Raw genomic sequence first — 27,930 nt, forward strand, 5'->3', positions numbered from 1 at the left:
GTAGTCAGATTTTTGGCCATAGACTGATGAAGTGAGAAAAATCAGCATTAATGTGTGTTAAGTATTATATACTTGATGAATATGTTTAGAAATTAGAAAAGAACACTATTGGGCGCCTGGGTGGCTCAGTTGGTTAAGCGACTGCCTTCAGCTCAGGTCATGATCCTGGAGTCCCGGGATTGAGTCCCGCATCGGGCTCCCTGCTCAGCGGGGGGTCTGCTTCTCCCTCTGACCCTCTTCCCGCTCGTGCTCTCTGTCTCTCATTCTCTCTCTCTCAAATAAATAAATAAAATCTTTAAAAAGAAAAAAAAAAAAAAAGAACACTATTTTCCAAATGCACCTAAAAATTGACAGAATATACGATAATAGAAATAATTCCCTATAATGAGCCAAAGTAATAATCTAAGGTAAATAGAAACATTTATCATTTGCTGATACTTAAAAAATATTGAATACCAACCTTGATTCCTTTCAGGCTAGAGACATGCTTGAAGGACCTGTTGGAAAGAAGTATGTAAGTATTTGCAATAAGTGTATAACACACCTTAAAGAAGTAAAAACAATTTGAACATTACAAGTAACCTGTCAATGATAAGCTGACATTTCACCATTACCATGTTAAATGTTCACTGTGCCATGCAAATGAGAAAAGCAACTAACTGTATAAGTACTTAAAGTTTTGATTCCACGATCGAAGCTTCCTTAGTGGATCCGGTAAATTTAAACTGTCTCTGCACGAAGTGTGAGATTTTATCCTTCCTTTTAGATGAAAGAAAAAACTACTCAGGCTAAACATGGAGCTTTAGAATAAATTATTAGTTAACCATAGTTGCAATGCTCTATTAAAGGGCTCCCACAATGTTAATAACGATGGATAATGCTGTAGGGAGAGCGTAGTGAGGGCCAGTCTGGGCCCACCACTCCTCCTGCCAACCACACTCAGGATGCTTTGGTATGAGACCAGCTGCTGCCACTGAAAAGGCTTAGAGCTTCTGAAGATAGGTTCGCTTTAACTATTCAAAACAATTTAACTGTAGGGGACAAAGATTTATTTTTTTAATTCAAAATTCAGTTTAAGGAATTTAGGATTGCAAGATGAGACTGAATATGGCACTGCCCTCCCCCTTCAAACCACCCCAAACAAGACAGCCAGAAACAGATATGCAAACTCCATCTCCAGCACTATCAGGAGACACCTGTAACGCTGACCAGCAATGGGTGCACGTACATGAGGATGGGTGGTTAAATGCGGTGAAGGAAAGGATGGATACAGGAAGAGGGGACACCACTGGTTGCATATCTCTAGACAAAACTGCAGTGCACTGCCCTCTGAAGATCAAAATCTTCCCCTGTTTGGAGCAGTGGGAAACAGGGTGCTGGAGCTGGTGACAGGAGCCTCACTCACCACCACGTCTATCAGGGAGTATGAAAACGAAGGAGGAAACACACAGTCCTGTCATCTTTGCAAGAAGCATGTGCAGTTGGTGCAGGGTGAAGGAGACTCTGAAATGCGGCAGTTATGGTATCTTTTTAGTGAGGAAGAAGTAAAGGCTAAAAGAGCTCACAAATTCAACTCTGCATCATCAGAACAATTCCTGCTAGTCTGGACCACTGCCATGGACACACCCCACACACACTTCCCCCATGTAGCTGGTCCAGGAAGAACTGCTATTATTGGAATATAAATAATCATTGAATGGAAGCTTCAGAGAATCTATACCAAAATACTGATAAAAAAAGACAAATCGTTCTCTGAAGGTTCAAAATCATAAAATGGCAATGTTCCTTAATTGTATAAATTAAAACACTGCGTCACTAACACTAGCCATAAAAATTTAAGAACTAGAAAACTGACTTTAAAAAGTTCAAGTAGTAAAATAAACAGAAATAGCCAAGAGAATTTAGAAAAAACATAAAGTAATGAGAGAATGGTCCCATTGATGATAAAAACATTATAAAACCACTACAATGAACAGAATCTGGTGTACGTGAGTAGACAGATAAATCAACTGAACAGAATGGAGGCTAAAAATAAAACTAAATATATTTAATAATTTAGTATACAATAAAGATGAAATATCAGTGGGAAAAATGTAACATTCAATAGATGCTTTGGGGACAACTGAGAGACATTGGAAAATACAAAGCTGGCCCTTTATCTCACTAATTGGAATAAAATAAACTCCAGATGAATCAAAGTTATAAACACACACAGACAAAAAAGACAAAGAAAAACATAACATTGAGAGGGAAACACAGAAGACTTTTGTTGTAATTCTGGAGGAAAGACTTTTTCAATATGACTCAAAATCTGAGGCCGTTTAAAAAAATATCCTAAATTTACCTGCAAAGAAAAAGTTTAACATTTTTGCACAGTTTAAACTGAATTGGGAAAAGACTTGCAACACTTATCTCAGAAAAGAGCTAGTTTCCTTTATATAAAGAGCCCCCAGAAGTCAGTAAGGAAGAGCAGTAGGGAGATGGGCAGAAGATATGAATAAGCAGTTCACAGGAAAATATAAATATCTCTTAAATATATATGAAACGATATTCAATTAATAAGAAATTTTCAAAAAAAAGAAAATCCCCACAACGTGATACCATTAGATTTACAAAAAGTCAAATGTTAAATAACATGCTGGGCCGGTGAGGGGCAGAGACTTCTGTGCACTGTTGGTGGGAATGTGATTTGGTATAAGCTTTATGGAGAGTGGCTGACAATGTGTATTAATATAAAAAATACACACCCCCTTGATGTAACAATCTTTCTTCCAACCACACTCACTCATATACTAAATGGACTATATACAAATATAGTCACTGAAGTACTGTTTGCAGTGCCTAAGATTCAATCAACCTAAATGTCTACTTATAGACTATGGAATGACAGATATATTTTGGTAAACTATTCAGCGGAAAATGAAACAAGCATGAAAAAGCTGAGCCAGGAATACACACACTGGATGATCTCCATGATCAGTGTGCACAGCATCTATCATTTGTTTATAAAAATAATTAGAATACGTACACCCACATATAAGCCTACATAAATGTGTACACGTGATTTTATGCAGAGAATAGCTAGAAAACAGTAACATAGTTATGTTTGAGAAGAGACCTGGGTGACCAGAAGCCTCCAGTAGCAGTCATTGCTTAATACAAATATTTTTTGCATTATGTTTACTGATTTTTAAATATTAATTTTAAAAATTCACCTGAATATATTATGGAATAACAACTTTATTTTTTATTTGCATTTCTAATATAAAGTTAAAAGTATAAAAGAAATCATTAAAATTCAGTATTTATATGTCAAAGTCATGCTGAGCACCCAATATTTAAAGTGATATGCTCGAGCGGCGCCGGGGTGACTCAGTCGTTAAGCGTCTGCCTTCGGCTCAGGTCATGATGCCAGGGTGCTGGGATCGAGCCCCACATCGGGCTCCCTGCTCGGCGAGAAGCCTGCTTCTCCCTCTCCCACTCCCCCTGCTTGTGCTCCCTCTCTCGCTGTGTCTCTCTCTGTCAAATAAATAAATAAAATCTTTAAAAATAAATAAATAAATAAATAAATAAATAAATAAAATGATATGCTCGAGACTTACAATTTCCCATCTTCCCGGTAATCATCGAGACCCTCATCATAAGATTTTGATCTTTCGGTCTTTGAGCTGGGCTGGGCATCCAGGCTGGGAGGTCCGACAGATTCTGTAATTAAAAGCCAACATGTAGACCTTTGCAAGTGATTTCCAGATCGTTTTCATAGGGAGGAGATCCCAGTGTGTCACAGCGTTCTAAGTGGAAAACTGAGAGAGAGATGGTTTGCACAGCCACTCACTGAAACGTACCCTGGTCATGGGAGAGCTGGCGGCGAATTAAAGGAGCCGACGTGGTGAGGCTGGGTGGGACCATTGCAATGGAAGGTGCCTGGGGTGCCTGGGGGGTGGAGGCTGAGATGACAGCAGAAGCGGGGATGTGTGCAAGGTCATGATCAATGCTGGGGCTCGTTGGTTCATCTAGAAAATAAAATGAAAATAAATATTGGTGGTGCGCCTGGTGGCTCACTCGGTGGAGCACGTGACTCTTGATCTCGGGGTCGTGAGTTCAAGCCCCACACTGGGTTTATAGCTTACTTAAAAAAAAAAAAAAAATTAAGAAAAAGAAAAAGAAAAACAAATCAGAATGCTAAATGACCTAATTATTAATAATCAATATTCATTGTTTAAAAAAAAGATAGAGATTTTAACACTTAGCCACTAAAGCACCAATAAATAACATACTTGTCTGTTAAAAATCTTACACAGTTATTACTCTAGTAAATTCCAAATAATTCTGAGAATGTGGTCCAAGAAATTAAATAAGTTGCTTCTTCTACCAACAATTAATAACTTCACTAACAGATAATCAAGATACCAAAGTTACAGGTATTCAGAACCTAAACCTATAAAAGCAGAACAATAATCACCCTAAAAGAGTTACTTTCCCAATTGTAAATGTCTTCATTTCAGGAAGCTAAGCAAGGTGACTGGGAGAAATAAATGGCTATTGTTTAAGCCACCCGGTCTGCGGTATTCAGTGGCCCAAATGGACTGAGACAACCACTGGTAGTTTGGAATACGTGACCTCTTCCCCAAGCAAATGTCAGCCCTCGCCCAGAGGAGAAATCCCCACTTGCCCCCTTGAGCAGATGCCCTGGTACCCCTGTAGAAATATAGACGTTTTAGATGTTATGAATTTTAAGCTTCTCAAAAGTCTGTCACAATCTGTCAAGAGCAGAAATGCCATATGCATGCATACGTAATAACACTAGCTAACATATGTACAGAGCTTAGTAGGTACCAGCACTGTTCTAAATACTTTAAATATATTTTTCATTTAATTCCTAAGAAATCCTATAAAGTAAGTACTATTTTACAGATGGAGAAGCCAAAACAGACAGGTTAAGTAACTTGTGTAAAGTTCCCAAGCCATAGGGACAGCATGTGGACCCAGAGAGTCTGATACCAGAATTTTTGCCTAGAAGTATAAATTATATATGTTTTCCAAACTGGTGAGTAATAGCTCTGTTCAAAATTCTTACTCTTATAAAAACATCAATGGTTTAAATTCTAATATTCTAGGCCAGGAGAGTGTAATTTAATAGAATGCCAGAACTATATTCCCTAAAATCAAATGCCCTAAGTCTTAGAAAATCATAACAAAACCCTTTATAAAGAATATACTATAATGATGAAACAGGCTTTTGATTTCTTGATTTAAAAGATTAAACTATTTTAATTTTGACCAAATTCTAAGAATGCTCTATCATTTTAATGGTTAGCATTTTCATCAAGATGACTAATAATGATACAAAGTTATAACATTTATAGCTAAAATCTGTAAATTTTATTTTAAGCTTATTTTATGCTTTTACAAAGTTTTTAAAAGCAGCTCTTTATATTTTAGTACTAGAAAACATTTTTAAAATTTCTCTATGAATCAAGTTTACTAAGTACATGACAATTAAATATCCTGTTAGTGAGCATGCATTACTCCTTTTTTCAAAAGAAGATAACTAATTTTAAATCAACTGAATAAGGATAAAAATTTAATTTTATTAAAGATTATAATATTCTTTAAAACTGTCATTATGATGTAAATTACCACAAATTAACCAACTTTTTCAAATGATACATGTGTATGAAGTAAGTTGGGTCTTCTGGGGTCTGCTTGGGCCACCAATCTGTTATGAATTCAGATGCACGGTTATGAATGGGAAAATACTGTATTCTTTAGAAATCATCTGGCGTATGTAGTACTGAGAGTATTAACAGCAGGAAGAAATTTCCGTAGAGAAAACATTTGCAACAGTGGTGGGTAATACTTGTGTCAAATAGTGCCTAGGAGATGCCGTGGGAGAAATCTTTCAAGACAATTTTAATAAAACCAATTCTTCATTCCCTATAAAAATGTGAGAACTTTTCTATTGTCTTAAAAATACCATTGTTGTTGTAGTATTAGTAGGAATTTTAAAACCCTAATTTTAACATATGCTTTCATTATTACTAATATGTAGATTATGTACAAACAAGAATAATTCAGGCTTATCTCATTTTCCACTGTAAGAAAATGTGTACTATCTAGTTGTCCAAAGAGAAAACCAGTGTGCTGTCAGATTTTCAACGAATTTCTATATTTTTAATAATCAAACTTAAATACTCTGCCAGATGAAAATTACCAATCATCTTTGTCTGAGGCATGTCACAAACAACATAAAGATGTTAAGTTATGCATGCAGAACACATTTATGAACTATCAAGGCTGCAGACTTGCTATTATCAAGTGGCATAATCCCTCATGGTAAACTGAACTACATAATCAAAAGGATGACTGAACATTTGAGGCCTTAATTTACTTTAGTCACTAAAAGCCCCATAGCTCTTGACAATAAAGAAAAGGTGGAGAGGACACTGAAATTGTTATATACTCAAATTCAAAGTGATCACTGTTTCTTAATCTGTAAAAAAAATCAGGCCTAAGCACCCCAAATTTTTATTTTATTTTTGGAAAATACTGTTTTCCAAAAATAGATAAAGAACTAATTCTCAAAGAAAATACACACTCCATATTTCAATTTGGATTTTTTCCAAAGGGAGAATACAACTTATTATGTTTAAGCTGATGATTCATATCTGAATAAAAAATTTTCACTGTTATCTCTTTCAACTAAAATTCTAACAGAACATCTCTAAGATTTCACAAATCAAGAAAAATAGGGGCACCTGGTGTAGTCAGTTAAGCGTCTGACTCTTGGTTTTGGCTCAGGTCATGATCTCAGGGTCCTGGGATCGAGCCCTGCATTGGACTCTGCTCAGCGTGGAGTCTGCTTGGAATTCTCTCTCCTTCTCCCTCTATCCCTCCCCCCCACTCTCTCTCTTTCCCTCAAATAAATAAATAAATCTTAAAAAAAAAAAAAAAGAAAAATATAGACAGGTAGAAAATCAATTAAGCATATTGTGAAACTTTATGTATAACTCTTAGAATTACTTTTCAAACAACAAAGAAAAAAATGGAAGCCCTAATACATATTGAGAGCTCTTATAAATAGGAACAACTAAAATCATAACAGAAGAGGAGCAAAATACATGAAAAGACAAATCATGGAAACCTAATAAAAATGTGGGAAAAAAAACCCACCAAAAACCTTGTGAAAACCTACTAATGAAATAACACAATGAAACCAAGTAAAACCAGACAGCTGTTTTTCATCTCATAACCTGGCAGATATTTTCATCTCATGATGTTCTTATCCTCTTTGTTCCTCTTCATCTTCTGCATGATGACTGCGGAGAACGTATGCTGCTAGCTGCTCATCTCTATCTTTGGGGTTCGGTGGGGCCACCAGAGGGCTCGCCCTTCTGTGGATGGGCATGCACGCCAGGCCTGACCCCTCACAGGACCCTCACACACTGAGTCCACGGTGACTGGCCAAGGGCAAGGAATCTGATCCAGTCAGGACCCGTCATAGTCTCTCCATCCGATTTCATATATGGATACTGAAAAAAGTATGGTCTTTCTCTTCTCTTCCCTTGGGGAACAAAAACTATAAAAATCAGTAAACTGAGCTGCCAGTGGCCATCTTTTCTACCATGTGGAGAAAAAGTATCCGAGAATGAAGAAAGCAAAACTGAGAAAAAGATACACAATCTTGATGCCAAATCACTTGAGTATTCAGATCCAGCCATGCACAGAACTAGGTCTACTCCAAAACTTCTTCACTGTGAGCCAACATTCCTTTTTAGCATGAGCTAATAAGAAAAAACTCTGTATCATTTGTAACCAAGAGAATTCCAATCAGCACAAAAGTAGAACACAGTGTGTTTCTAGCCCCCCCTTCATAAACAAGCATTACTCCTCAGGAGACCTACTGTCCAGTGCTGCAGGTTAGAACAGAGCACAACAGGCCTCTTCTAAAATGAGCTGGGTTATGACGAATTTTTTTCACCGTTCAAATAATTACTCAAAGAAAGCATGACATCAATGTAGTTTGTATTTTAAAATTATAGTTGAGAATAATTTTATAAAACTCGGTGAAATTACTGTAATTTTTGGCATAGACTATGGCTAAACAGTCTGTTCCTTGAAGTACCTTTGCTTTTTATTTCACCTCTGCTAGGAAGAGGTAATCCTAACCCCTCCCCAAATTACACTATCATTTAAGGAATGTTAACAGCATAATATTATAAACTGTACATTGCAAAGGGAGGAGGAAATCTGTATAAGTTGGAAGAAATGGTGGCTAATGTAAAAGTGTATATGGAGGGGTGCCTGGGTGGCTCAGTCAGTTGAGTGTTCGACTCTTGATCTCAGCTCAGGTCTTGATCTCAGGATCATGAGTTCAAACCCCGCAATGGGCATATTTCCAAAATAGCATGAGTGTGTGTGTATAATTTTTACTAAAAATATGGATTGAACAAACTGCTTCTGTTCCAAGTCCACAAGAAGGGACATTCACTACAAATGACCTAGAAATACATGTTTAAAAATCTTTTGAGATTTTTCCTTGTCCTTAAGGAAAAGGAGAATAAAATAATGCTAATGGATTCTTTGTCTTAAAAAGAAATTCAAATGGGAAAACTGTCCTTTCTTTTTACTTGTCTTCTGAGATACTTATACTCAGTTTAAATCAAAGGAGATGGACAGGAGTTATATCAGGTTGAATTCTCTTTCCAGTAGGCAAGCATAAGCTCTTTCTTATGTATTAATAAGTAACAACTGATTAATCTTTGTAATACCACAGGGTTTTGTTTTTTTTTAATTTTTATTTATTTATTTATTTATTTTTTAAAGATTTTATTTATTTATTTGAGAGAGAGAGAATGAGAGAGAGAGAACACATGAGAGGGGATAGGGTCAGAGGACGAAGCAGACTCCCTGCCGAGCAGGGAGCCCGATGCGGGACTCGATCCAGGGACTCCAGGATCATGACCTGAGCCGAAGGCAGTCGCTTAACCAACTGAGCCACCCAGGCGCCCCATGTTTTTTTTTTTTTTTTTTTTTTTTTTTTTAATCTAATGTAACCACAATGAAATAAAGTCATTCTAAAAAACTGAACTACCTAGGCGAATTTTACTTAACCTTACTAATAGAAATACCAGTTACTGAACATCAGGTGGAAAAGTTTTGGGGTTGATAAAGATGACACATTCAAGAAACTCCACATACCTTAAATTTAAAAGGTATGGTTAGAAAGAATGCTTAAAAAATAAGCCAATAATATATTAACATGTACTTCTCTCTGATCATCAAGTGACAGATCTCTACTTACTGAAACTCTTCATTAGTTATAAACAGAGCTCTGGAAACAGTAGGTCCTATTAACTTTTATATAAACTGATAAGGGGTACCATCACCTGGTTCAAACATCCCCATTTTTTATAGTAATTCAACTCATTATCATAATACGACTTATTATGACCAAGCTTCTTTACTAATCAGCTCCATAACATGCATTTAGGTAAACATTTGGCTTTGTGAAAGTCATTTTGAGATTTGGTTATTTTCATCACCAAAAATCCAATGCTCTATCTTCCTAGGAGAGAGATGATTTTTTTAAAAAGATTAGGAAGTAAGGGAATTTTGAATGCTCTATGCCTGCTTGCCATAACCAGTTGGCAGTTGGTGCTGAGGTAAAGGGAATGGAGCTGTAAATCCAAGAGGAACTGTTGTGACAGTAGAGACTAGGAAGGAAGGAGATGAAACTGGACCAGAAGCAGGAATGTGTGCAGTCACGTGGTCAGCGCTGGGGCTAGTTAGCCTGATGGCAAGACAGCATTAACCATATTCGCATAGCAAGTGCTCTACATTTAAAGAGGGCAAGTGGGAGCACTACTTTTAGATTTACCAAAGATAACGGTTCCAGTTACTTTGCTGAATTTCTGCAGTCCCAGAGATGAGACGAGTTAACTCAAGGTTTTAAGATTTTGTGGGTTGGGGGGGAGGGGCACGTGGGTATGAAAACGGACCCCGCTTGCTAGCTGACAAATGCTGGAAGTATTCATTTCAAGAAATTCAACAGTGACTTTAAAAACAGTCAATAAGCATGAGGCACCAATTCCACCAATCTTTCTTTCAAATGATTAATATTCACGCAGAAAACAAGCAAACTATTAGGAATAGGGAAGATGAGCAGGGGGTCCTGTCTTGTTTGACTATGTGAAAACCACTTAGTTTTCCTGGATATTAAATTCGTTACCTATAAAGTACAGAATCTGGGCGAGGATTATCAGAAGGGTCAATTCTAATCAAGAGGCCTGAAATAATAAATCCACTAAAGGTGCAAAATTATCATTTGTGTAGTAATTTAAAATACCTTTAGGTTTTTCTAAACCAGGGATTTGTTAGGGGGCTTTTGAGGTTTGGATTTACCTTAAAAACTGCCAGATATAGCTGAGAGTGTAGTTACTATTAGATCTGTTTTCAACATTAAAGAACTAGCTGAAAATCGAGAAAGTCTAACTTTAGGGAAATAATTCTGTAGTTTTCATAGTGCTAAGTTAAATTTTTTCCCCCTAAATTAATCAGTATTCTACAAGGTGTGCTGTAGATAAATTTGAAATAGTTTAGGCTAAAAGCTAATGCTATCACCAAAGGAAGGTAAATGGGCATCTAAAATTATTCCACGATGAACAGTATTGTGAACCAACTTGGAACACATACATTTATTTATTGAAAAGATGCTCATTCAATCTTGGAAAGTCTGAGTTAAGAAGAATGTAGAATTATTTCTTAAAAGAGTAAAAGGCCAGGATTTGAACTTTAGCACATTTTTGGGGCATTGTCCAAAGAATATGAGATTCAGAGCCAGCAGATAATCAACTCTTGTCAGTTACCTGCTGAGAGACCCTGAGCAAACGACTCAACTTTCCTATCCATAAAGTGGGTTATCTACTCCTGACCTAAATTCCCTACCAGGCTGTTATGAGGATTGGTATATGAAACACTTGTTAGGTTATAAAGTACTACAAAAGTTTGGGGATTTTGTCATTGTTGTTATATTTAAAAATGAACTCCCCATCATTACTCAATAGAAGCAAAAGTCTCTAAGTTTAACTGTCAATAGAGTCACATCTTGCGGGAATGCTGGTATATGAAAAAGACTGTAAGATGGGGAGCATAATTTTGTCTTTACAGATCAGTTGCTTTGTAGAAACACTCAATACGTATTAGTATAAAAGAGGGGCCGGGTCCTCGGTGCACCGCCTATAATACCACGGCCGGCATTAGGAGACTAGAGCCTCCAGAGGGAGAAGCTGGGAATAAGGGGACAGTCACCCACTCCCATTGCTGTTGGGTAAATTTCAGACACTGTAATCTGGTATAAATCTCACAAACTTTAAAACCTCTAAGTTGGTTTAAAATGGCAGGACCAATAAGACTGTACCAATCTAATTCAATTTTACATAGGCTGACACTAAGTACATGCATATGGGCCAACTTTGGGGTGAGAACAAGAAGGAGTATTAGAAATATGGCAAGAAAAAAGGAGGAAAATGAATTTGAAATGAAATCTGAGTGTGGGTGATACAGCTATAGTTTCTTTATATTAGTAATTGTAAGAGTAGTATAAAGAAATGTAGGAAGTTCACATTGTAGAATACATCTTAAATCCTGCTACTAAATGTCAAATTACTTATGAACTCATTACTCATTTTGTGTTTTGTGTTTACTCGTAAAAGAAGTAAAAACTTATTTTCAGTGCTTACTATGACGCTTTATAAACTGCCTGTGGGGGGTAAACAAAATACTGTCAATGACTGATATTCCTAATTTAAAAACAAGTAAAATGGTTTATTTTCTTCACTTCTCTAAATCTTTGTGAACCAAAAGAAATATTAGACATTAAATGTGTAACAAAATGCTGGAAAATTGTAAGACATACCATTTGCTCTGTATTATAAATAACTAAACAAATGAATTGGCTCCATTCTCTGGTGTTTTGGGAATAAAGCCAAGTACTTAATTCTTTTTTTTTTCTGCATTAATCTAGAATGTTTTCAAATGACAAAAAAATAATTATTAAAATCATGGAATATAAGATTCTGGAATGTGATAATACAGAAGCAACCTTATTTCTTTCCTTTTAATTTAAATGTTCCATGTGATAGCATAAGTATATTCTCTGAAGTGTGTTTTATGATATATTAAACAGAGATCCTCTAAATAAAAGGATTCATGGTCAAATACTTCCGAGAAGTCAATCAGAGAAAGACATGTATCATATGATCTCACTAATATGAGGAATTCTTAATCTCAGGAAACAAACTGAGGGTTGCTGGCGTGGTGGGGGGTGGGAGGGATGGGGGGCTGGGTGATAGGCACTGGGGAGGGTATGTGCTATGGTGAGCACTGTGAATTGTGTAAGACTGATGAATCACAGACCTGTACCTCTGAAACAAATAATACATTATATGTTAAAAAAAAAAAAGATAGTAGGAAGGGAAAAATGAAGGCGGGGAAATTGGAGGGGGAGATGAACCATGAGAGACTATGGACTCTGAGAAACAAACTGAGGGTTCTAGAGGGGAGGGGGGTGGGGGGATGGGTTAGCCTGGTGATGGGTATTAAAGAGGGCACGTTCTGCATGGAGCACTGGGTGTTATACGCAAACAATGAATCATGGAACACTACATCAAAAACTAATGATGTAATGTATGGTGATTAACATAATAAAATTTTTTTAAAAATTTAAATTAAAAAAAAGAAAAAGAAAATATACCTACAAAACATCTAGTAGCATGTTAATAATTCTAAGAGTCCCATGGTAAAGACAAACAAAACTTATTTATTTAAACCCAGCATTTCTCAATTTATTTGATCACTGATTTTTTTTTCTCCTTAATCAAATGGAATTAATGTTCCTAGAAAATACACTGGGAAACATTGCAAATAGTCTCTTTTACTCCATTTCAATGCTGATGTCTATCCCACTTTTATATATATATATATGTTATATATATAATTAAATTTCATATATATATACAAAATTTAAAAAATAGACTGGAAAGAGAAACACCTACGGGTCAGAGAACACTTTGAAGCTCAATAATAAAAGGATTTCAATATTGATTAAATTATGGAACTTATACTTAATGAAATCTAAAAGTTCTTCTATTGACTGGTTGTTTACATATTCAACAACACAGTGTCTAATTAAGTATTTTTTGGACTTCAAGGTTAGAGTAAAGGATTTTAGTTAATCAAAGAGCTAAAAGCTTTTCAGAGTAAAAAGGCAAGTATACTAAAATTCTTTCCTATGCCTTTACTTCAAATGGCATACAATTTTATAAGAGCCATTAAAATGCTGTAGTAACTCAGGAGGCATGGCATTATTCCACCTGAGGGCCTAGAAACTTTTAAGAATGCTTACATCAATGGACAATATTTACATATGGAAACAGAGTGAAAAAATTCTGTGTTTGTATTTCAGTTTTTTATCCTGCCCTATTCCACTGGTTATGGTATAACTGACATACCACAGTAATTACATGCTATATATGAAGGTTTTAGGAGGTATATATGAAATTGTCCTGAGAAGTACTTAACGTAGAATCTGATCAGAACTAGGAAGTGAGCGTTTTTATTTTTAGTGAATAAACAAATAGTTTAATCATTTCTCTAAATCTATATGGATATAGAATTAGATACATTTTTACTTTATACTTTAGCTAATGTTCTCTCTTTAGTAATGATCAACTTATTGATCTATTCAAAGAAGAGATAGATAACTAGGAAGAAATATTAACAGATATAGTTAGCACATTTTTTTTATTACTCCAATATAATCTGATTATATTGTTCTTATTAAGCAGGAAGAAAATATGATGCCATTATTCTGGCAAGATCTCATAGGCTTATCAAATACAGTCACAAGTTGTAGGGACTTTTATGTTTAAAAAAATCATAGAACAATCATTAGTCCTCAGTTACTTTCTATAAAATATCTAGATGATGTATAAGATTCCATTTATGGCAAAGTTCTACTCTCTGAGCTTGGATTTAAGGGTATGGATATAAATACGAGTACAATTTAGGTTGAGATTCCCCACAAATGTTTACAACTTGAATATATCATATTTATAAAAAACATAAGTTACATAGAACTTTCTCAAAAGCTGACTCTGATAGTGTTGCCTGACAGTCCAATAGCTCAGTAGATTTAGAAAATTTCTCTAGGAAAGAAAAACCTTGAAATGTTGCTCGAAGAGAAGCACACTATACTATAAAATTATGGAGAATCCTGCATGAACTCATGGGGTAATGGGGTGAGGATGAGTATGGCCTTGGCCTCAGAAGAAGGCCCCTGCATCCCACAACTCCGGGGGGCGATCTTCACAATGCATCTATATTCATGGTGCCCTCCGGAGCTGTGCTCTGTGAGGAGGCTGAATCAGCGGGCCAAGTGTCAGTCTCTACTGTTTATTAACTGTGTCACTTTAGGGAAGTTATTTAACCCCTCTACAGCTTAAACTTCTCATTATTAAATAAAGGCAAAACTAAGGACACATACGATAATCCTGTTAGTGGATTATGTGTTGGAGCTACATAGTAACTATGATGAGAACTCTTCTTTTGATTTTGCTATACACTTAACCATCATCTCAAAAATTATCATTAGCCTATCATTTCAAACAATATTTACTGAGTGCCAGGCAGTGTTCTAGGTATTAAGGTTATCGAAGTGGACAAAAGATCTAAAAGCCTGCCTCTCGTGCAACTTATATTTTAGCTCTGCAGAGAAACGTGTAATAAAAAATATAAAACACGTCAAGCGGAAACAAGTGATATGAAGAGAAATAAAGTGGCTGAAGGGGACAGAGAATGTCAGGTGCCATGCATGTGTGTGGGGTACCTACTACAGATAGGCTGGTGAGGAAAGGCCACCTTGATAAGGCAATACTTGAGCACAGACCCAAATGCCACGAGGGAGAGTCTTGTGACTCTCTGCAGAATGTGTTCTGGGGCTGGGAACCGGCAGTACCAGGGCCCCGAAGCATGCTTGGCAGGCTCCGCAGGTGCAAGCAGGCCAGGGCGGCTAAAGATGGGCTGAAGACGGGATGCACAAACAAGGAAGACAGGAGACAGGCTCAAGAGGTGCAGTGGGGTGGGGGGGGGGCAAGTTCATGGAGGGCCCCGCAGGCCACGGCAGAATTTGGGATTCTATTCTGGGTAACGGGGAAAGTAAACAGAGGGTCTGGTCAGAGGAGCGGCATGATCTGATTCCCATTTTTAAACCACCACACTGGCCGGTTGTGGAGAATACACCTGGGTTGTGTGGGAGCAATCTCAGGCCTCAGGAAACATACCAGCTGTTCTGCACTGGGCCATAAGCTTGTAATTTGAGCGATTTTTCCAACTCTATCCCAAGATTTACTCTAAGACAAAGTAAAACTTGACAACGAAGAGGTCTATTCATTCAGCCCAAAGAAACAGGAAATAATAAAGTCAAAAGCACTGTTTAAATAAAAGGCTGATTACTAATTATTAAAACTGTTCGACTTGGCTTTTGATTCAGATGGATCATCAACTAGGTACCATTTGGTTTGCTGGGTCCCTTGGCCCCAGACAGTGGAAATTTGTTTCATCCAAAAAAAAAAAAAAAAGAAAGGAAAAGAAAAGAAAGGCACTGAGTACCTAACATTAAAATAAAAAAGGAAAACTGTCACTTGAAATAATCTTTGAGGGTAAAAGCTTACAGCTCTGGCTTTAGCCCAGTTCAGGAAATTGAGGACAAATGTTTTAAGATCAGTGTAAAATTTTTGTGCCTGTTGCCACTAAAAATAATACCTTACTGGAAAGATTTGTAACATATTTGACACAGTAGCCACTGACGACACATGAGCTCACCTATAAAGGGGATGGATGCCAAGGAATCCCCAGGTGGACTGGTACTTGAGGCCTTCCTTTCCTCCATCCGTTTTATATGGACCTCTCGGCGCGCATCATTGGGCAGCCAGCAGGTGGTGTCTGATCCAGTCTCCTGGTCATTTACGGCCAAGATGTAAGACTGATGCCTTAAAGGCTGTGGTGTCTGGCGACCGGATGGAGGTTTTTCTCTTAGGACGACAGTTTCTCTATTATCTAAAGTATCTGACTCCTGAATTTCAGCCTCTCGTAGATTTAAGTCGTGATTTCTCTGAGTGACGGATAATTCTAAATCCGAAGCGCCAGAGTTGTCAGTCGTCTGAGGGCCAGGCTTGACAGGAGCTCCAGATAAAGAGGGGGGTTTCCCAGTCTCCACCTGGTGATCAGGGGCACTTTCGGTTCTTAGCCATGTCTGCTGATTCAACAGGCTGTTTTGATGCAAGTGATTTACCGGTCTTTGGTCTTTGACAGAAACAAATGAGTTCTGGCTAAATGATGGTTTTGTGACATGTGTAGAAGGCGCTTTCAGAGAATTACTTCGGACTTTCACAAGAGGTGACCTGTCTTGCGAAACACCTCGAGGCAGTGACATTCCACAAGTGGTTGGAAAGTTTCTGCTGGACTGCAGTGTTTTTAGATCTGGTGGCACTTTTTTAAACTGAGACACAGATCCCACTCCTCTGCCAGGCACTTGCCTATTATCGGAATTAACAACGCTCGGAGCCACGGTAAAATTTGAACCTCGAAAAGACTTGTGAATTTCTTGCTGCCTAGGTCTTTCATATATCCCTCGTCTATCATCCTGTTCAGTAAATCCACTCCACTTGTAGGTCTGCTTTCGTTCTCCATTTGAATCAGGTATTTGACTCTCAGAACTGACGTTTTCTAAGGTTTCACCCTGTCCCTCGATATAATCCCAGGAACGAGTTCTATGATTGCTAAAACTAACAGGTGGAGAGGTCAGTGCTCCTTGAGATGCACTTCGTGGACAATACTTCATTAACACAGAATCCTCCAGTCTCTCCTGGGACACACTGCGCTGCCGGATCTGAACAGACTGGGGCACTCGATCGTGAGAGGTGCTTCGACGTCGTACCTGCAAAGTAGTGCGGTTTGGTACCACCTGGTTATAATCTGTTGTGCTCTGAGATGCTGCTCTTAAACTATCTAGTCTTTCTTGAATTGTCCGACAACCTATGTGCAATCGTCTGTTATCAATATACTCTTTGTAAGTTTTATAGTTTTTCCAGTCTATGTGCTGATGGGAATTCGGAGAATAGTGATTAACAGATACGGAAGGCGAATCCACAGCCTGTGGTCTACTGCTTGAGATTCCCTCCGAATGTCCACTGTAATTGCCAGATTTAAGTAAAATTCCCGAAGGTTCCAATGACCTGGAGCCTGCAATCTGATGAATTAGATGGGCAGCGGGAATCGAGGATGATGGTGGTGTGGTTCTTGACACTGTTTTCAAAGAGGTCTGCTCGTTGATGCCATACCTCACCTCTTCGGTTCTATGTGAAGGAACTGTATGGTTGTTTCTATTAGTTAACAAATCTACAACCTTCTCAGAAGGTACAATGACAGTCCTTACACTTTCATTGCAAACACACACTGCCGTGTTGGACTTCGCAACATCTGTTGGTGACGGAGGCACTTGGATTTCCATTCTATAGGCCCTGCCCGGTTGCGTCAGGACTGGGGTACTGGTCTGCTGTTTGCTCGATGATGAATCTGGAGGAGATATTTCAACTGGCTGTGCCATGGCTGAAGGGGCAGATGGCAGCCAGGGGTAGCAAACTGGTGGAGGTTCGGGGATATTGCGGGCATTACCACTGTAGGCTTCGTTGCCTTTCAGATAGGCATCTTGAGAATACGCCTACGTGGAAAGCAGAAAAAAGTGTCATTTGAGAGTCATAAGAAGAACAATTTCCATTCTTGAAATGGACTGCTGTTTTTTTACTGTGCCCTACCTGATTCCTAAATGACATTCGCTAAAACAAGCATGCAAACACAACATAAGGATGCTCCACACGTTTAGAAAAGGGCTAGTCTTTCAGAAATCAAATACACTGTAGAATTTGCAACAGAAATAAATTACAACTGCCTGTTTTCTCAAAGGATTGAAACACACCAGTTTTTCCCCCAGCCAATTAGAGATAGCTTTGACGCTTCTAAATCTTCCCCATTCAAGTTTTATGATCTTTCAGCATTTGACAGGTTAAATGGCTGCCTGATAAATCCCAGCAAAAGAACATTTTGATCTTCTGCCAGAGTGAAGGTGAAGATATTAAAAATCTTAACCAAATACATTTTTACTGCAAGCGCTACTGCTGGCATAAATTAAATGTGACATATTGAGCAGTGTCTTGTCAATTAATGATTACTGAGTCCTTAAAACTAAGCCATTTTGATAAATTAAGTCCTAAGCCATGCTAAATATTTTAATATTTAAAAATAAGAGAAAACATGCATGTTTAAATTGAGCATGAAAATTAAAGGCATGAAAATATGAAAAAAAGTAATTCATCTTGCTGTATATAATTTTTATTTTTTATTTTAAGCTAATGCAAAATTATATTGCACAAATTTATTTGGTCTCTTTTACTTATCAGGAGGAGACATTTCTCTATAACTAACAGGCAGGCATGCAGCTCAAATTCTTTTTTATCCATTATTTATGAAACTATCTAGCAATGTATTTCAAAACTTCAAAATAACTGAAATTAAAGACAGAGACGCAATAAAACAGAACTAATTGATAGTAAATGAGGACAATGTCAGCATCTGAGACAGTGAGGTGTGGTATCATGTTACATATCCTCCCCTAATCAAAACAAGCTTAATTCACATCTATCATCATATCCTGTCTTTGCATTAGACAGCCTGCAAAGCTCAAGTGCAGCCACAAACATATCAGCAAAGTACCAGGGAAAGAGGGGGTGAGATACTTAAAAAATAAATAAATAAATAAATAAAATCCACATAGAGGTAGATGTTATGTTTTAACACCAGTTATGCACAGGATTCAAAAGAAACCAAACATGAGAACAAAAAATAAAGAAAATCAGGTATCACAAACACAGTCTGCAAATTAGTAAGATTAACATCACATTATGGAGGGGTTTCTCTAAGCAAACTTATAGTTTTAATAGGTTGGCTTATTACAAATCTCTATAGAACAGAACTTAAAAAGCAAGGAAATGGCTTCTGTGCATTTCTTACCAGAGCTGTGACATCCTTTGTAAACTGTAGCTAGCAGAAAATAGGAAAACATAGTAGAAGCTGCTTACTGATATAAAGACAGAATCATGTTGTCATATTGATACTGGAAACAGCAAGCTAAAAATACATCTATACTGATTTCTCTGGAAGGTACCAAGAGAAGTAAAGGGCAGTGGAGCATAAAGAATAACTTCAGTATTCTTCTGAGCATCTTTTTCTCGGGCTTTTATCTGGTTCTTATTTGGGCTGTCTACCATTTCTGAAAGCAAAATACATCTGGTGACAGGCTTTCCTAATGGCTATTTTCCTCACTCTGCACTGCTGTCTGATGATGTGCCCCAAAGCTTCCCTTCCACAAGAGCAACATTGATGTCTCTCATTTCCCCTGAGCTTCTTCCATCTCTGCTTCCAGATGACGAACCGAATGCTCTATTATGCATTTAAAATAGTACAACCTCCTCCTTCCCCTGTAAATCAGAGCACAGCCACAAGCTGTCAGCTGAATGGAACCGTCTTTACACTATGATTTGGAGAGAAAGGATGACTGTTCGATTAAATATGTTTCACTCAAAAATTAAGATCTTTTCCTGTACCTTTTGTCCTGTGTTACTGGCTTAAGAAAATGATGACTGAATGGACATAAAAATATTACTTCCAGAGGAATTCTTTAAAACTTATACTGAATACTGTAAAACATAAGCCAGAATGCGGTGGAAAAGCTGAATGAGTAGATAAAAGAAAACATGCATGCCATAATATTTTTACGGCACGAATACAGTCAGTCAAAATATACATGTTGGGTTACATGCCACTGACATAACAAGACTATCTTTTTGATGCTGATTATATTCACACCAAGACTTTTCCACAGCAGGAAGATTGTGTCTGGATGAGTGAACACTCTGGTACAGCATTTCCCACAGTGTGTTTGTGCAGTTTTATTAAGCATCGCCCAAAAGGGAGGAGGAAGAGAGCATTCTCTATGCTCAATGATGTAGCGAAGAGCTGATTGGCAGGCTTCCTGACTTCTCAAAACCTCTACTACATTCACGTAGGTTGTAAGATTTAAAGGGAAATGACAAGCTTATTCGGCCATAGAACCCATTTTTTTCGAAGGGGTTTTAATACAACTAGAAATTTCTGCTGGGAAGTACTGTTTTAGAACTAATAATTTAGAGATACCTCTTTTATTCAAATTTGGGGATAATAAAAGTATATGTATGACAGGAACTATGAAAAACTTGAAAAAAATATCTGACATACTTCAAGCATCTCTAAGATCCCTATGTAACAGCTCTAAATACTAAATGGCCCATATTCATGGGGCCCCACTTCTGAGTAAAGTTATGCTCAATGGGTGCTCACATACATACATACACATGGACCATGCATTAACAGCAGACTAAACAGAATATCCTACGCAGACAGTACTGTTGTCTAACGTAAGCAGATATACTTGAGATGAATAAAACATGAATTCATTCAAGAGCATTACTGAATTTCCTTACATGTTCTCAGAGTTCATGAACACTAAAAAAGCTTGCTTATCTAATTATTTAAAAATTCCTCATTCTCAGGGCACCTGGGTGGTGTAGTCGGTTGGGAGACCGACTCTTGGTTTCGTCTGGAGTTGTGAGATCGAGCCCTGAGCTGGGCTCTGCACTCAGCGCAGAGTCTGCTTGAGAATCTCTCTCTCCCTCTGTACCTCCCCCCTGCTCTTGCTCACTCTCTCTCTCTAAAAATAAATAAAATCTTGGGGCGCCTGGGTGGCTCAGTCGTTAAAGCGTCTGCCTTCGGCTCAGGTCATGATCCCAGGGTCCTGGGATCAAGCCCCGCATCGGGCTCCCCACTCAGCGGGAAGCCTGCCTCTCCCTCTCCCACTCCCCCTGCTTGTGTTCCCTCTCTCGCTGTGTCTCTCTCCGTCAAATAAATAAATAAAATCTTTAAAAAAAATAAATAAATAAAATCTTTAAAAAAAAATAAGTCTGACTCTTGATTTCGGCTCAGGTCATCATCTCAGAATGGTGAGATGGAGTCCCGGGTGGGGCTCCACTGGGTGTGGAGCCTGCTTAAGATTCACGCTCTCCCTCTGCCCCCCTGCCTCCCCACTCACATACTTTCTTTCTAAAAAACAAAAAAAAGAATTCTGCATTTGCAATTAAAATTGTAAAGAGCAAATTAAATAAAATTTAATATTAACAGTCTGGATCTTGATTGTATGTATAGTATCTAACAGTAATTTAATCCTAAAATAATCTTCCAGTTTAGTTTTAGTAGAGTTGCATCAAAATCACTATTACCATGCCTATTACTATTATAATACTATTATTATTACATAATTATTGTCTAATAAAGGGTAAAAACAAAAAACCCCACAAAAAAGACCGTGCAGAATAACTAAGTTGGTGAGATTGAAATTCCTCCCTACCATTTCACCTTTAACAGGATGACCCATTAATTTAATACCATTACTTATGATAAAATAAAAAATAATTACATGTCTGTCGGTATAATAAAATACATGCCAAACATGACACAGAGGGGTGTGGGAAAAGGGGATGGTATGCCTACTTTATAGCTTTCTAAATTATTTGTAACTTTTCTATCAAGCATGTAACTGTTCTTATAATTATTTAAAAATTGATTTTGAAAAAGAACAAAGTAAATGCAAACTCACAAAACATGAAAGAACCCTCCAGAATTCCTACTCTTGCTTCCCTACTCTAGGCAGGATCACCTTCATGCACACTCGACAAATGGCGACCTAATTTTAAATACAATATTATACTGATTATGGAACATATTAAATAATTATTTTGAAAGTAATTCTAATAAATCTAAAGAAAAACTTTGATCAAATTACATTTTCCAATTTATGTAACATATTCACAGAGTGGCAGAACACTGGACTCAAGAGTCCAGAGATGAGTTAGAACAACAGCTCTGACACTAACAGGGTGACTGGGCTAAGGCACTTAACTCCTCATCTGCACCCGACGGCAGTAAAGGACTGTGGTCTGGTTGAAAGTACAGGCTTTACTCTCAGACCCGCCTCGGGTCAAGTCCAGGTGCCACTGCCTTCTTCCCTGTCATCCTAGAAAAGCTGTTTAGCCTTGCTGTGTTTGACACAGAACAGCACAAAGGAGGTGCAGAGTGCCCCGGCCAAACACTAGACACACCCAACAATCTCTACAGCTCTCAGAATTCATCAACTGAAAATTCAACTTTGAGTCCATTGAGCCAGTTGCTTAACAAAATACCGTGATGCATCCACTGAAAAGAACGGCCACATCTTCTTCTATCGTGAGCCCATTCGAGGAAGGGTTTTCTTTAGTCAGCATCACTCTTTGGGTGACTTGATGGGTGGTGGCTATTTTTTTTAAAGATTTTATTTACTTATTTCAGACAGAGAGAGAGCGAGAGAGAGAGCATGAGGGAGCGGGGGAGAAGGGCAAAGGGAGAAGCAGACTCCCCGCTGAGCAGGGAGCCTGACATGGGACTCGATCCCAGGACCCTGAGATCATGAGCTGAGCCGAAGGCAGACGCTTAACCCCCTGAGCCACCCAGGCGCCCCAAGATGGTGGCTATTTCATTCATGCACAGCCAACATTTGAAAGGGTGAGGAAACCATTCTGTTTCTTTGAAAATGGAACAGAAAGTATTTTTTATTTTGTAATAATACCTTAAAAACATGAAACTGTCTAAGATATCAGAGCCTAAAATATTGTTATAAAATACTGTCAAAAATGACTAAAAATGAATGTAACACTACTCACATTGTTAATCTAGAAAATATATGTTGGTTTAGCAAATGAAGCTGCCAAGTACAGGAGCACTATTACCAGCACTAGTTTAGTACCATAATGAATTATTCTTAATTTTACTTCATGTTTTTCAATATTTTATCACTATCATCTGTAATTAGAAATTTATTATTATATACTTATCCTTACATGAGTCAAACTTTAAACCAAATTAAATTCTCCATGTCACCTCTCAAGGACAAGCTGAGCACCTCTAGAACAGTTTGGTGCATACATCACTCAGGAAAAGAAAAGTCCATGGACACATGGTCTCGCCATTGCCCAGACTAAACACATACAAACTACGAGAAGCCTCCACTTGGGTAAATAATTTTTACAATGGCTGTAAAAATGTTCATGTTTACTTTTTCTTTACAATGAATATTCAACCTCACAGTCTATGCCTTTAAAAGCATATACTATGGGTAACAGACCAACATAAATACTTAAGGCCCTTACAGAACATTTTAACCCTAGAATCTGTTAGAGCGAAGAATTTCTGCATATGGTTTTGGAATTCCCACATTCTCTTTGTGTTTTATAATAGCTTTAAAAAATGACACTCACAGATGTCCCAGCTAAAAACATTGATGCAGAAAAGAAGTTGCCAGGTCCTAATGTCCTTTAGGAACAATGCATAGTAGGCATTAATTATATACACTCCTTTGACTGTCTCATGAATTATAGTGCATTCAAATATGAATGAAGGCTGGGTTTAAAAGCGAGGTTTTCTTTTATCATTAAGGGCATATGCTTGTAATCTCTTAAGTTTAAAGTAATTCAAACAACATGTTTGAAAAGCAAATTTTGTTACAATTTTACTAGAATCCTTTACCAATGAACTCTGAAGATCTGTGTGCTCATGCCACTCGAGTGAGCCGATTTTTTCCTGTGTTTGCAACACTTTGTATTTTGCCTTTGTTTTAAATATACGTATCTTAACTAAACTATAACATGACAGACGAATTAACCTTCTTTCCCACTGATCATGAAATGAGACAATGATTGTTTCCAGGGCCGCTGCTCTTCATCAACCACACAGCGGGCAGTGATGGCAACCGCTCAATTACCAGGGCAGGTACTCTACAACTAGCTCTCTATGCCTAGGAAAACTACCCCGGAGAGTTGTACCTTCCTTGTTGAGACGCCCCAATGCCAAAACAACTGTGTACTTAAGAAGGGTAATCTGTTAGCACTAAAAAGCCATTCCTAAATAAAATCCACATGCTTTGAAAACACAAGGTGGATCTCCATGGATTTCAGTTAATTATACTTTACATGAATACACTGAATCATGAGGATCAGCTTTAGTGATATTTCTGTGAAAAAAATGTTTACAGAAGATTACTTAGGACTTATGTTGAATTAAATTCAAACTAATGCCTTACAAATGAAAAACATGACTACCATTTCCATTCCAACCACAAAGATTCCATGAGTTTCCTGTTGTACTCGAATTAAAAAACAAAACACAACAATTATTTGCTAAAAAGAATTTAAAAAAATACAACTTTCAGTGGCTACTGCCATTTCTTAGATCGAGTGGTCAGCTTTCATGTGTTACTTGAAAAGTTTTGCTCATGCTGTCTTATTCTACTAAACTACAATGTCAACTGAGGAAAAGTATTATTTTCTTGAATGAAATTTATATATGTTACCTTCTTTTTACTTTCAGCAATGTTTAAGCTCAACAAAGGAATAAAGGATTCTATTCATTTTCTTTCTAAAAATGAGGGAAAATTTTAAGCTAAATGCTAAAGTCTTCAATATAGTTTCATCTCCTCTTGAAGACCCTGACATATTTCTCCCTTAAGGTATAGACTCCATTCACTGTGAACCTTACTTCTAATAGAATGAATTGATACTGTTCCAAAACTGCTTGGTGGGTTAATTTACAGTCATACATATTGAAAAATTAAGAAATGGCTTTCATAAAATTTCTGTTCTCATAAGAAAAAAAAAGATTCTAATTCCTGGGGATATACACTTGTACCCTGAGCTTTGGCTTCTGGCCAAAGGACTACCTAGGATGCAACATCGGGGCAAACTCTTTAGGAATCTCATTCTAAATGGCAACAACAGAAGTTCACTGTCAAATCCATAAAATACTCTTATGTCACTTAACTGTGAAAACTGACAAATAGTTTTTTTGTTTGTTTATTTGTCTTTTGGTAAAATGTCAAGAATCCCAGGCTCTGCTAAATGAACCAGTGGGGGCTTTTTGCCCCCAGAATCTTATATGCAGTCCCCCTCCATCTTTAAAGGATCTTTATTAACATTCGAGACTACAGAACAATGCATATTTGAGTAAATAAATCTTACCACTTGGAGAATGTCTTCATCTTTTGGCATAACACTAAGTTCCAATGTTGTATCACTGAAATTGAATATAAAAATTCTTTTAGCGGAGGTGAAAGTGTATCAAAAAGACATAAAAGAAAGATAGTTAGCTCAGAAATGTTTTTTAAATTTGTTTATGAGTTTAATTTTTGTTTTTTTTTAATCTTTACTTTTCAAGCCCAAATCATTAAGAAGTCACTTTTATATATAAAGCTAATTATGAATGAAAGAAGGCATCCTGACATATGTTTGAGCTATTCATAATCAGGCAAGTCTTCTTTATAACATATTTCTAATTTAGGAACATGAAGTATATTACTTGTATTATACTCCTGGAACAAACTCTTCAGTATATATTTATTTATTATTTTAATTCAGGTCACAGAAAAAATTATAAATTTTTACCACATATTTTCACTATTTATCAAGTTAAAAATACATTCACATGAAAATAACCGAAGAACGCTCAAATTTAACATTTTAAGTAATATTAAACATCTAAGTTTTGAAATATTCCCTCTTGGCCTCAGAAGTGAAGGAAATCGGAGTTCACCAGCACAACTATCAAAATGACTCATTTTTATAAACTATATAGCATCTCAACTATTTGCTTTCTTCTCTGATTTAATTTTAGAGCCTTTACAGAAATAGCTCAAAGTCTCACTTTATTTTGGTACTATAAATGTCCTGTTAAAAATGATAGAGAAGTTTCTCTAAGTTTAAAAAAGTACAAAGGGATAAATTATGCTGAGTCTTGTGATCTGGAGTTACATTTAGAAAAGGCAAGGATAGTGGACTATCCCCATCAAGTGATTCAGTATCTAACCTAACAATATCAGATTTCTTCTTCCCCCAATACAATCAAGAGATTAAGAAACAAACAACAAAAAAAGAAAACAAAACCTAATAATTTTACTGGTGTCACTTTTTGTTAGATTTGAACCTTATTATCAGGTTCATAAATGCTCAGAATAGTAAACCGTAAGAACCACAGGTTCAAATAAATTTTATTAATAAAATATGTAGGTACTTGTATTTCAATATTTAGAGTTGGTAGAAAATACATACTGATGTTTAGATAAATTCTTCTGCAAGGATACATTTTTACATTAATACACTGCAGAATCTCAATGGCTTTGTGCTGCATTATCCATTTGCTACCAACTGCAGACAAAAGGAACACAATTTTTTAAAAGAAAATAAGATGATGAAAAAACAGTATTTCTCTATTTTTCAAATTGCTTTATCAGCTGAAAAATCAAGACTGTCATTCCCAAGTGTTATTACTCCAAGAGATAAACTGCACCAGTAACAAAAAAATTAATGTGGATTTTGAGGAAAACAAAGATTAAGTTATGGTTACTTGGGAAAATACTGTTTTTCAAGAAGAGATGTTAACAAATACACTAAAAAAATCCTTAAATTACAGGTTGATAAACATATCGGTGTATCTATGATGATCTAAATTATTTTAAGGGAATAAAAATTTAGGTGATCTCCCCACTGCCTCTGGAGTGGCTCTGAATTCTTCACCAGTCCCCTGTTCTCTCCAATACTTAAGATCAAATAGGGATCACTGTCAGGAACACCTAGAATCCAACATTAGAGGCAAGATTTAAGATTTGCTTTCTCTAAGAATTTCATTATATAATAAAACAGTAAGAAGAATACTCAGCAATAAATCACAATCACATCATCTAATTGTAAAAATGACAATGCATTAGGGCATTAGTGTAAGTAACTTAGATTATAGCATGAACTGCTTTAGACATAGTTACAGGAACTTGATAAAAGTCTTCAGAAAATAATGAACTTCAGTTTAATTACAAAGGGATGATCTGGACAATGGGACTCCAGTCATTGCCTGCTCTTGGCAGGACTTCAATATGGTAACCACTTTGGCTTTCAATTTCTTTATTTATAATTAAGAAAAATTTTCTAGGTGTGTGGTAGACAGAAAGACAGTAGGACTAAGTTATCTTTAAGGTCTCACAGTTACTCTGTACATATTTATTTGCCTTGAGAACTCAAAATGCATCACTCTGTAGAACATAGGCAGACAGATGAATTCAAAGAGAATTTTTTGCTGTCTTTGTTAAAACAAATGAATAAATTTGAGCCAAGAGTATTATTCAATAAGGTATTTAAAGATATCTGAGTAAGAGGTTTTAAAATAAATTATATATGCATTTATTTATATTTTTATTATAAACAAATTATAAATTTCATTGTCATTTCAAACTAAAGTGAGGAACTTACAGTAAATCTAAAATGTGTTGCTTTTAGATTCTAAAGGACTTTAATCACAAATCTGATAGATTTGCCGAAGCAAAGCACCAAGTAAGCTATAATCAGGTAGTACATCCTTGGCAATTCTCAAATTATTACCCACTTGAAGGGAAAGTCCCACAGCTCCCCATCCCATTACAGAATATAGACAATACTATATTGAATCTACTTGCTCCACTGATTTATAAATACCCATCTTTGGCCAAAATTAATCATATTTTGAGAATCTTACCTGTTCTGAATTAAAGCAATTACTTGGGAATAGGTCTTTCCAATAACACTTTCTCCATTGACTTTTATAATTCGATCACCTTCAAAGAAGAGTGAAAAAAAACACATGAGGAATTCCTTAAAAGGTTATTTCTGATGACTT

General features: G+C 36.7%; 1 protein-coding gene across 1 annotated transcript in view; it reads right to left on the minus strand.

Annotated features, from left to right (window-relative positions):
- The window catches only part of ARHGAP21 (Rho GTPase activating protein 21), a 132,734-nt gene that overhangs the window by 19,721 nt on the left and 85,083 nt on the right, over positions 1-27,930 (minus strand). Inside the window, 7 exon segments of the mRNA XM_032396698.1 lie at positions 461-497; positions 3,603-3,705; positions 3,846-4,013; positions 15,883-17,779; positions 19,126-19,155; positions 25,251-25,305; positions 27,790-27,868. Coding sequence (XP_032252589.1) covers positions 461-497; positions 3,603-3,705; positions 3,846-4,013; positions 15,883-17,779; positions 19,126-19,155; positions 25,251-25,305; positions 27,790-27,868 — 2,369 coding nt within the window.

The sequence above is a fragment of the Phoca vitulina genome, unplaced genomic scaffold (assembly GCF_004348235.1).
Source record: "Phoca vitulina isolate PV1807 unplaced genomic scaffold, GSC_HSeal_1.0 scaffold93, whole genome shotgun sequence".
Classification (NCBI taxonomy): Eukaryota; Metazoa; Chordata; class Mammalia; order Carnivora; family Phocidae; genus Phoca; species Phoca vitulina.